This window comes from Ostrea edulis, chromosome 4 (assembly GCF_947568905.1).
Source record: "Ostrea edulis chromosome 4, xbOstEdul1.1, whole genome shotgun sequence".
Taxonomy (NCBI): Eukaryota; Metazoa; Mollusca; class Bivalvia; order Ostreida; family Ostreidae; genus Ostrea; species Ostrea edulis.
In genome coordinates, this window is record NC_079167.1 from 54771643 (window position 1) to 54786670 (window position 15028).

A 15028-nucleotide genomic window follows, 5' to 3' on the forward strand; every position below is an offset into this window, starting at 1 on the left:
ATGGAAAACACTGTCAATTCTAGTGAACTCTACCCTCCCCCTAAGAACAACTATAACTGGTCCAACAGTATAGTATATTACTAACACCATAAGTCCTCAATGAAATTTATACCTAGTGTAAGGTCGGTATTGTAATAAAGGAATAGCCTCTGTAAAAGAATGATGATATGGAGATTGTAGACTTTATATATGCATGTTTTATTATTTGAGAGATTTATAAGCACAATTTTAATTTTACAGGTTTAGATATTGCATACTCCTTACAAAGTTCTGATGGCAAGAGGAGCACCTGGAAGACCACCTCTAACAAGTGGGTACCAGTATGTTTTGACCAGTATATTGTTCAGTATGACTAGTATATTATGCAGTCTGACCAGTATATTGTACAGTTGACCAGTATATTGTACAGTTGACCATTTGTCCAGTCTGACCAGTGTATTGTCCAGGCTGACCATTTGTCCAGTCTGACCAGTATACTGTCCAATCTGACCAGTATATTGTATTCAAGTCAGAAGTTAAAATCTGAGATTTTATTCAAATTTTGACTGCTCAAATAGAAGAATACTCAAACTTAAGTTTGAGATTATTTCGAGAAATCCAGGCCAGTATATTGTACAGACTGACAGGCACATTGTTCAGTATGACTGGTATATTATATAGTCTGACCAGTATAATGTTAAGTCTGAATATGTTATTGAGTCTTGTGAGTATATTGTTGAGTCTGACTGATACATTGTCTGGTCTGACAAATACATAGTCCAATATGACTGGTATATTGTTCTATCTGGCCTGTAAATTGTTCAGTTTGATTGGTACATTGTCCAGCCTGACGAGAGTATTGTTGAGTCTGAGTATACTGTTGAATCCTGACTGCATTGTTGAGTCTGACTGCTACATTGTCCGATGTGACATACATAGTCCAGTATGACTGGTATATTGTTCTATCTGAACAGATATATGTGATTCAGTTACCTTTATTAAAAATCACTCACCCTGAAATAGATGTGTACAGGACCAGAGAGAAATCCAGAATATGTTGACCTGAGTTACAAGTATGGCCCCACAGGAAACTTGATGTGTTAACATACTGCAGTAGATGATGGTGGACTTTGAATAATGTCAGATTGTTGCTTTCAGACAAGATGAAATGTACCAGCACTTAATGACTATGTATGAAGAAAAGCAAAAGGAATTGTTGGTAGAAAACGCAGAACTAAGGACAAGCCTGAAACATGTTCACAAGGACATCAGTAAAGCTCTTGGGCTTCACGATCACGTCATCTCTGCCTCTACAAAGGTTTGTTTTCTGTCAGTAAATGTTTAGAGGATTTCTTAAAGTATCCTTTATGGTCCTTTTGAAATATTTCACTACGTGCCAGAAAGTATTTGAGATTGATCGAGTTTATTTTTGTTTACAGTCCACAATGCCACAAGAGTCAGAGCCTTGCTCCAGTGAAGAAGAGTTTAGTACCTACCCATCAGTCTCTACATGTAGGTCACATGACTCAGATGGTGAGTGTCCAATCCCTAATTCATGTTTTACCAGTACTGTATACAGGCAAATTTTTGCTTTGTGATATTTTGGCCCAAGTGCATGGAAAAACAATTTGGTCCCATTATAAACTCACCTGAAGTTTGCTACTTTTAAGAGTAATTATTTGATTTAAATTTGTTCAAGGTTAAGGGTGAAAATGAAATAATACAGGGATGACAATTTTCTGGCAGACAGTACTCAAAAGCATCTTCTTCTTTTTTTCATTGCCTTGCCAAAGGTGTTGCTGGTTGTCATAAATAGGTTCAAATGGTTCTCCAACAGTTCAAAAGTTTCTTACTCTTTAGAATAGTAAAAAAAAAACTTCATTGTCCTTCAATGATAAAATGGCTAGTCAGAATGTCTCCCCGTCCTTACGAGTAGAAGTGCATATTGAAATCCAGGAAATCCAGAATAATTTTGTGTTAACTTGGTTGAGCATTGTGGACCATGGTCATTTGTTTTGTTTTTTATTATTATTATTATTTTTTTTGTTTTTTTGTTATTTTTATTGGGGGGTGGGGGGGTGGTAATCAAGCAGTTTAATTAAGTCTATGGTTCACTTCTACCGTTTTCTTAGAAAATGGATTCATTATTAGCCCTTGTGTTTTATAATGTTAATGTCCATCTTAATCCTAACCTCCTTGTTGCGGTTTTATGTTTCAGGTTACTTCCAGATGCCGTATGACATGATTAGGGAAAACTTAGAGAACATGTTCAAAGAAAGATCAAAGAAATTAAAAGAAAGAAGAAAAAGAAAACTGCCTAGTGAGTGATGGAAGATTTTATTTTGATACATCATGTTTTGAATTGTTCACTTCTTTTGAAATAAAGAACAAGAAATCAACAGCAAATTTATTATGATCTCTTTCAACATTTCAGCTGTAAAAATTGAAAGATATTTGTAACATTTGAAGCTATCTGATTTTCTTGAAAGTTTCACCCACAATATCTTTATGCTTTGTAAACATTAGAATTGGTTGCATTATGTCTGTAACATCCTGTACATCATTCAATGTAAGTTTATTTATTAGTATTTTTGTGTTGTTATTGTATTGGGATTTTAATTTTTTAGGTCCAACCAAACCTGCCAAATCTAGTCCTCCTAAGCCAAATAAACCTGGTGATATGGAACAGTTCAAGAAAGAAATAGAAATACTGAAAAAGCAGATCAAGACATATGAAGATCAGATTGAAAAACATAGGAGAGAGAAGGAAAATTATAAAGAAGTCATACAGCAACAGGAGGACATGATACAGGTATGATACACCTATGGTACAAACCACGATACATCTGTAATACACACCACAATACATGATACATCTGTTGTACAAACCACAATACATGATACATCTGTTGTACACACCACAATACATGATACATCTATAATACACACACAATACATGATACATCTGTAATACACACCACAATACATGATACATCTGTAATACACACCATACATGATATATCTGTAATACACACAATACATGATACATCTGTAGTACACACCACAATACATGATACATCTGTAATACACACAATACATGATATATCTGTAATACACACAATACATGATACATCTGTAATACACACCACAATACATGATACATCTGTAATACACACCACAATACATGATACATCTGTAATACACACCACAATACATGATACATCTGTAATACACACCACAATACATGATATATCTGTAATACACACAATACATGATACATCTGTAATACACACCACAATACATGATACATCTATAATACACACCACAATACATGATACATCTGTAGTACACACCACAATACATGATACATCTGTAGTACACACAATACATGATACATCTGTAATACACACAATACATGATACATCTGTAATACACACCACAATACATGATATATCTGTAATACACACAATACATGATACATCTGTAATACACACCACAATACATGATACATCTGTAATACACACCACAATAAGTGATAATCTGTAATACACACCACAATACATGATACATCTGTAGTACACACAATACATGATACATCTGTAATACACACAATACATGATACATCTGTAATACACACAATACATGATACATCTGTAATACACACACAATACATGATACATCTGTAATACACACACAATACATGATACATCTGTAATACACACAATACATGATGCATCTGTAATACACACCACAATAAGTGATAATCTGTAATACACACCACAATACATGATACATCTGTAATACACACACAATACATGATACATCTGTAATACACACAATACATGATACATCTGTAATACACACAATACATGATGCATCTGTAATACACACACAATACATGATACATCTGTAGTGCACACAATACATGATACATCTGTAATACACACAATACATGATACATCTGTAATACACACAATACATGATACATCTGTAATACACACAATACATAATACATCTGTAGTGCACACAATACATGATACATCTGTAATACACACAATACATGATACATCTGTAGTACACACAATACATGATACATCTGTAGTACACACAATACATGATACATCTGTAATACACACCACAATACATGATACATCTGTAGTACACACAATACATGATACATCTGTAATACACACCACAATACATGATACATCTGTAATACACACCACAATACATGATACATCTGTAATACACACAATACATGATACATCTGTAATACACACCACAATACATGATACATCTGTAATACACACAATACATGATACATCTGTAATACACACCACAATACATGATACATCTGTAATACACACCACAATACATGATACATCTGTAATACACACCACAATACATGATACATCTGTAGTACACACCACAATACATGATACATCTGTAATACACACAATACATGATACATCTGTAATACACACAATACATGATACATCTGTAGTACACACAATACATGATACATCTGTAATACACACCACAATACATGATACATCTGTAGTACACACACAGTACATGATACATCTGTAGTACACACACAATACATGATACATCTGTAGTACACACAATACATGATACATCTGTAATACACACAATACATGATACATCTGTAATACACACAATACATAATACATCTGTAATACACACCACAATACATGATACATCTGTAATACACACCACAATACATGATACATCTGTAATACACACAATACATGATACATCTGTAATACACACAATACATGATACATCTGTAATACACACACAATACATGATACATCTGTAATACACACAATACATGATACATCTGTAATACACACAATACATGATACATCTGTAATACACACAATACATGATACATCTGTAATACACACAATACATAATACATCTGTAATACACACCACAATACATGATACATCTGTAATACACACCACAATACATGATACATCTGTAATACACACAATACATGATACATCTGTAATACACACCACAATACATGATACATCTGTAATACACACCACAATACATGATACATCTGTAATACACACCACAATACATGATACATCTGTAATACACACAATACATGATACATCTGTAATACACACAATACATGATACATCTGTAGTACACACAATACATGATACATCTGTAATACACACAATACATGATACATCTGTAATACACACAATACATGATACATCTGTAATACACACAATACATGATACATCTGTAATACACACAATACATGATACATCTGTAATACACACAATACATGATACATCTGTAATACACACAATACATGATACATCTGTAGTACACACAATACATGATACATCTGTAATACACACCACAATACATGATACATCTGTAATACACACAATACATGATACATCTGTAATACACACAATACATGATACATCTGTAATACACACAATACATGATACATCTGTAGTACACACACAATACATGATACATCTGTAATACACACAATACATGATACATCTGTAATACACACAATACATGATACATCTGTAATACACACACAATACATGATACATCTGTAATACACACAATACATGATACATCTGTAGTACACACAATACATGATACATCTGTAATACACACCACAATACATGATACATCTGTAGTACACAATACATGATACATCTGTAATACACACAATACATGATACATCTGTAATACACACAATACATAATACATCTGTAATACACACCACAATACATGATACATCTGTAATACACACCACAATACATGATACATCTGTAATACACACAATACATGATACATCTGTAATACACACCACAATACATGATACATCTGTAATACACACCACAATACATGATACATCTGTAATACACACCACAATACATGATACATCTGTAATACACACAATACATGATACATCTGTAATACACACAATACATGATACATCTGTAATACACACAATACATGATACATCTGTAATAAACACCACAATACATGATACATCTGTAATACACACAATACATGATACATCTGTAATACACACAATACATGATACATCTGTAATACACACCACAATACATGATACATCTGTAATACACACACAATACATGATACATCTGTAATACACACACAATACATGATACATCTGTAATACACACCACAATACATGATACATCTGTAATACACACACAATACATGATACATCTGTAGTACACACAATACATGATACATCTGTAGTACAAACCACAATAAGTGATAATCTGTAATACACACCACAATACATGATACATCTGTAATACACACAATACATGATACATCTGTAATACACACAATACATGATGCATCTGTAATACACACCACAATACATGATACATCTGTAATACACACACAATACATGATACATCTGTAATACACACAATACATGATGCATCTGTAATACACACACAGTACATGATACATCTGTAATACACACAATACATGATACATCTGTAATACACACAATACATGATACATCTGTAATACACACCACAATACATGATACATCTGTAATACACACACAATACATGATACATCTGTAATACACACACAATACATGATACATCTGTAATACACACCACAATACATGATACATCTGTAATACACACACAATACATGATACATCTGTAGTACACACAATACATGATACATCTGTAGTACAAACCACAATAAGTGATAATCTGTAATACACACCACAATACATGATACATCTGTAATACACACAATACATGATACATCTGTAATACACACAATACATGATACATCTGTAGTACACACAATACATGATACATCTGTAATACACACACAATACATGATACATCTGTAATACACACAATACATGATACATCTGTAGTACAAACCACAATAAGTGATAATCTGTAATACACACCACAATACATGATACATCTGTAATACACACAATACATGATACATCTGTAGTACACACAATACATGATACATCTGTAATACACACAATACATGATACATCTGTAATACACACAATACATGATACATCTGTAATACACACCACAATACATGATACATCTGTAATACACACCACAATACATGATACATCTGTAATACACACAATACATGATACATCTGTAATACACACACAATACATGATACATCTGTAATACACACAATACATGATACATCTGTAATACACACAATACATGATACATCTGTAGTACACACAATACATGATACATCTGTAATACACACAATACATGATACATCTGTAATACACACCACAATACATGATACATCTGTAATACACACCACAATACATGATACATCTGTAATACACACACAATACATGATACATCTGTAATACACACAATACATGATACATCTGTAATACACACAATACATGATACATCTGTAGTACACACAATACATGATACATCTGTAATACACACAATACATGATACATCTGTAATACACACCACAATACATGATACATCTGTAATACACACCACAATACATGATATATCTGTAATACACACAATACATGATACATCTGTAGTACACACCACAATACATGATATATCTGTAATACACACAATACATGATACATCTGTAGTACACACCACAATACATGATACATCTGTAATACACACAATACATGATACATCTGTAATACACACACAATACATGATACATCTGTAATACACACACAATACATGATACATCTGTAATACACACCACAATACATGATACATCTGTAATACACACACAATACATGATACATCTGTAATACACACAATACATGATACATCTGTAATACACACACAATACATGATATATCTGTAGTACACACAATACATGATACATCTGTAATACACACCACAATACATGATACATCTGTAATACACACCACAATACATGATACATCTGTAATACACACCACAATAAGTGATAATCTGTAATACACACAATACATGATACATCTGTAATACACACAATACATGATACATCTGTAATACACACCACAATACATGATACATCTGTAATACACACAATACATGATACATCTGTAGTACACACAATACATGATACATCTGTAATACACACAATACATGATACATCTGTAATACACACAATACATGATACATCTGTAATACACACCACAATACATGATACATCTGTAATACACACACAATACATGATACATCTGTAATACACACACAATACATGATACATCTGTAATACACACCACAATACATGATACATCTGTAATACACACACAATACATGATACATCTGTAGTACACACAATACATGATACATCTGTAGTACAAACCACAATAAGTGATAATCTGTAATACACACCACAATACATGATACATCTGTAATACACACAATACATGATACATCTGTAATACACACAATACATGATACATCTGTAATACACACCACAATACATGATACATCTGTAATACACACACAATACATGATACATCTGTAATACACACACAATACATGATACATCTGTAATACACACAATACATGATACATCTGTAATACACACACAATACATGATACATCTGTAATACACACACAATACATGATACATCTGTAATACACACAATACATGATACATCTGTAATACACACACAATACATGATACATCTGTAATACACACAATACATGATACATCTGTAATACACACACAATACATGATATATCTGTAGTACACACAATACATGATACATCTGTAATACACACCACAATACATGATACATCTGTAATACACACCACAATACATGATACATCTGTAATACACACCACAATAAGTGATAATCTGTAATACACACAATACATGATACATCTGTAATACACACCACAATACATGATACATCTGTAATACACACACAATACATGATACATCTGTAATACACACACAATACATGATACATCTGTAATACACACCACAATACATGATACATCTGTAATACACACACAATACATGATACATCTGTAGTACACACAATACATGATACATCTGTAGTACAAACCACAATAAGTGATAATCTGTAATACACACCACAATACATGATACGTCTGTAATACACACAATACATGATACATCTGTAATACACACAATACATGATACATCTGTAATACACACCACAATACATGATACATCTGTAATACACACACAATACATGATACATCTGTAGTACACACAATACATGATACATCTGTAGTACACACACAGTACATGATACATCTGTAGTACACACACAATACATGATACATCTGTAGTACACACAATACATGATACATCTGTAATACACACAATACATGATACATCTGTAATACACACCACAATACATGATACATCTGTAATACACACAATACATGATACATCTGTAATACACACCACAATACATGATACATCTGTAATACACACCACAATACATGATATATCTGTAGTACACACAATACATGATACATCTGTAGTACACACAATACATGATACATCTGTAATACACACACAATACATGATACATCTGTAATACACACCACAATACATGATACATCTGTAATACACACACAATACATGATACATCTGTAGTACACACAATACATGATACATCTGTAATACACACCACAATAAGTGATAATCTGTAATACACGCAATACATGATGCATCTGTAATACACACAATACATGATACATCTGTAATACACACAATACATGATACATCTGTAATACACATAATACATGATACATCTGTAGTACACACAATACATGATACATCTGTAATACACACCACAATACATGATACATCTGTAATACACACAATACATGATACATCTGTAATACACACAATACATGATACATCTGTAATACACACACAATACATGATACATCTGTAATACACACAATACATGATACATCTGTAATACACACACAATACATGATACATCTGTAATACACACACAATACATGATACATCTGTAATACACACAATACATGATACATCTGTAATACACACACAATACATGATACATCTGTAATACACACAATACATGATACATCTGTAATACACACACAATACATGATATATCTGTAGTACACACAATACATGATACATCTGTAATACACACCACAATACATGATACATCTGTAATACACACCACAATACATGATACATCTGTAATACACACCACAATAAGTGATAATCTGTAATACACACAATACATGATACATCTGTAATACACACAATACATGATACATCTGTAATACACACCACAATACATGATACATCTGTAATACACACAATACATGATACATCTGTAGTACACACAATACATGATACATCTGTAATACACACAATACATGATACATCTGTAATACACACAATACATGATACATCTGTAATACACACCACAATACATGATACATCTGTAATACACACACAATACATGATACATCTGTAATACACACACAATACATGATACATCTGTAATACACACCACAATACATGATACATCTGTAATACACACACAATACATGATACATCTGTAGTACACACAATACATGATACATCTGTAGTACAAACCACAATAAGTGATAATCTGTAATACACACCACAATACATGATACATCTGTAATACACACAATACATGATACATCTGTAATACACACAATACATGATACATCTGTAATACACACCACAATACATGATACATCTGTAATACACACACAATACATGATACATCTGTAGTACACACACAATACATGATACATCTGTAGTACACACAATACATGATACATCTGTAATACACACAATACATGATACATCTGTAATACACACCACAATACATGATACATCTGTAATACACACAATACATGATACATCTGTAATACACACAATACATGATACATCTGTAATACATACCACAATACATGATACATCTGTAATACACACCACAATACATGATATATCTGTAGTACACACAATACATGATACATCTGTAATACACACAATACATGATACATCTGTAATACACACAATACATGATACATCTGTAATACACACCACAATACATGATACATCTGTAATACACACACAATACATGATACATCTGTAATACACACAATACATGATGCATCTGTAATACACACCACAATAAGTGATAATCTGTAATACACACCACAATACATGATGCATCTGTAATACACACCACAATAAGTGATAATCTGTAATACACACCACAATACATGATACATCTGTAATACACACACAATACATGATACATCTGTAATACACACAATACATGATACATCTGTAATACACACACAATACATGATACATCTGTAATACACACCACAATACATGATACATCTGTAATACACACACAATACATGATACATCTGTAGTACACACAATACATGATACATCTGTAGTACAAACCACAATAAGTGATAATCTGTAATACACACCACAATACATGATACATCTGTAATACACACAATACATGATACATCTGTAATACACACAATACATGATACATCTGTAATACACACCACAATACATGATACATCTGTAATACAAACACAATACATGATACATCTGTAGTACACACAATACATGATACATCTGTAGTACACACACAGTACATGATACATCTGTAGTACACACACAATACATGATACATCTGTAGTACACACAATACATGATACATCTGTAATACACACAATACATGATACATCTGTAATACACACCACAATACATGATACATCTGTAATACACACAATACATGATACATCTGTAATACACACAATACATGATACATCTGTAATACACACCACAATACATGATACATCTGTAATACACACCACAATACATGATATATCTGTAGTACACACAATACATGATACATCTGTAGTACACACAATACATGATACATCTGTAATACACACCACAATACATGATACATCTGTAATACACACAATACATGATACATCTGTAGTACACACAATACATGATACATCTGTAATACACACCACAATACATGATACATCTGTAATACACACACAATACATGATACATCTGTAGTACACACAATACATGATACATCTGTAGTACAAACCACAATAAGTGATAATCTGTAATACACACAATACATGATACATCTGTAATACACACCACAATACATGATACATCTGTAGTACACACAATACATGATACATCTGTAATACACACCACAATACATGATACATCTGTAATACACACACAATACATGATACATCTGTAATACACACAATACATGATACATCTGTAATACACACAATACATGATACATCTGTAATACACACCACAATACATGATACATCTGTAGTACACACAATACATGATACATCTGTAATACACACACAGTACATGATACATCTGTAATACACACACAATACATGATACATCTGTAGTACACACAATACATGATACATCTGTAGTACAAACCACAATAAGTGATAATCTGTAATACACACCACAATACATGATACATCTGTAATACACACCACAATACATGATACATCTGTAGTACACACAATACATGATACATCTGTAATACACACCACAATACATGATACATCTGTAATACACACACAATACATGATACATCTGTAATACACACAATACATGATACATCTGTAATACACACAATACATGATACATCTGTAATACACACCACAATACGTGATACATCTGTAGTACACACAATACATGATACATCTGTAATACACACACAATACATGATACATCTGTAGTACACACAATACATGATACATCTGTAGTACACACCACAATAAGTGATAATCTGTAATACAAATCACAATACTAGTTCTTGAGAATTTAATCAATAGACAAAGTTTAAAATTTTATAGAAGCCATGATTTATAGAACTTTGCTTTAGGTAGTATCAGCCATCATCAGACTGTGACATACTTTCTTTTCATTATATGAATAAAAGGTCCTTGCTTAAAAACTGTGACAGGAGGTAGATAGACAAACCAAGAGATCTGTATTTAAACTATTTCCCCAAATTCGACCCAAGTTCAACAACCTGTAAATATTTAAAACATCAAGAAAATTAAAAATTGTTGGGAATCAAAATCCTTGCACTATGCAGATCTTCAAGTTATTTTCAGAGGCCCTAGCTTCAAATCTTTGAGAGGAGTTAAAAAGACAAACCATGTCCTTTATCTAATATAATATTTCCTTAAAACGGACCAAGTTCAACAACCTGTAATTTCTTAAAAATTGAAGAAAATCAAAATCCTTGCCACATGCACATCTTCAATACCCATACAAACACTCTGTTAAACAAGAAGGTCCTCACTTGAAAATTTGGGAGGAGTTAGTCTGACAAATTATGTACCCTCCCTATAACATTAATTTTTAAATGAAGGGGCAAAACTCCTGCAAGAGAGGTCGAACTTGATCAAAATTGCAACATGATCTAGAGTGATCCACAAAGAAGCTACATGGCAAGTTTCAGCTTGATATGTATCAGAGAAATGAAATTAGAAACCAAAAGGATGTCTGAACTTTGAATATTTTGATATGTTGATATTTAGTGGATGTCATCCTTGTGATAGACCTTTCTTTGAAATTTCTCCTTAAACAGCATGATCAAAATCTCTCCTCTCCTCCCCCCCCAAAACTGGTTATAACAATACATAGTATTTATTACAATTTCATGAAACTATTTCTTTACAAAAAATACAAATTGTGTGTGAATAATGAAAAGTCTATCACATAATGGACTTAAAAGAAATCGATGAAAACAGAGTTATTGCCCTTAGATTCAATATTTTGGAACATATCTATTCATATATATCTTAGACTTTTGAAAGATTTAATGTTTGATTTTGCGAAATCTTATGACATCACATGAGGGTGTAATAAAGTGTGTTTGATTCCGATTCTTCATTACTGGTGTATATTGCAGTTTTTTGTTTGCAGAATGCCATTCAAACACAGAAACACCAACAGTCAGGAGAGCTGTTTCTGGATGACTCCAAGCTTGTACAGGAAAAAGAAAGTCTATCTGAGCATCAGAAATTATTTCGTGAAGAGAAAATCAACTTTATAGAGGAAAGAAAACAGTTAACAGAGGCAACCATTAAACTGGGCAAAGAGGTAGGTATATAGTACAGTGTAGAAATAAGCATAGTAATGATTTATAGGATAGATAGCAGATGATAACTGAGCACTGTAATTAAATGATACTATGAAATAGCCATTGTGTCTCGGAGTTTGATTAAAAGATTACCAGTCATGTTGTAATAGCAGCATATCTAATGTAGATTCCTACCCCTGACTTTTATTTAAGAGATGTCGAGTCTGACCCAATACCAATCCATTTTAATGAATTTCATTATGGGATATACATTCAATAGAAATTTTCATCCACTTTTTTCATTATCAAACTATAAATATTTGGGTAATCTGCATAACTAGATTTTATTCTTTTTTAATTTAATTTAATTTAATTTTTTTTTTTTTTTTGAGTTTCAATCTCATCAATATTCAATAATGTACAAGTATTTTTTTTCTTTCCACCTACAAACATTGAATTAGTACAATTATTTAATCAATCTGATATGTGATACTTTATTGTAAAATGAAGCATACATTTAAAAAAGATTTACTTTTTCAGTTAATCTAATACTCACTCGAGACATGCACAAGTTGACTAATCTAAGCTGTGAAAAAATCTTGCATAAGAAAAAAGATATTCATTGAGTAAATCATGTTATTGTACACCAGGAAATTGGGGTAATTTAACAAGTTATGTAACTGTAAAGTAGCAAGATAGTCCCAGACAAATTTAAAATCATTTTTCAATGCAATAGGACAAAACCTTCTCTTAATACTTAAACAGTACTGCTTTGTGGGTACATAGTTAGATGCAGTCTGTACCCCAACACTT

At 32.2% G+C, this 15028-nt stretch overlaps 1 protein-coding gene across 1 annotated transcript in view; it reads left to right on the top strand.

Moving 5' to 3' along the window:
- LOC125671194 (afadin- and alpha-actinin-binding protein-like) overlaps positions 1-15028 on the top strand; it is a 31224-nt gene that overhangs the window by 14180 nt on the left and 2016 nt on the right. Inside the window, exons 6-11 of the mRNA XM_048906720.2 lie at positions 241-310; positions 1138-1297; positions 1419-1512; positions 2198-2299; positions 2607-2791; positions 14059-14235. Coding sequence (XP_048762677.2) covers positions 241-310; positions 1138-1297; positions 1419-1512; positions 2198-2299; positions 2607-2791; positions 14059-14235 — 788 coding nt within the window. The remainder of the gene's footprint in view (positions 1-240; positions 311-1137; positions 1298-1418; positions 1513-2197; positions 2300-2606; positions 2792-14058; positions 14236-15028) is intronic.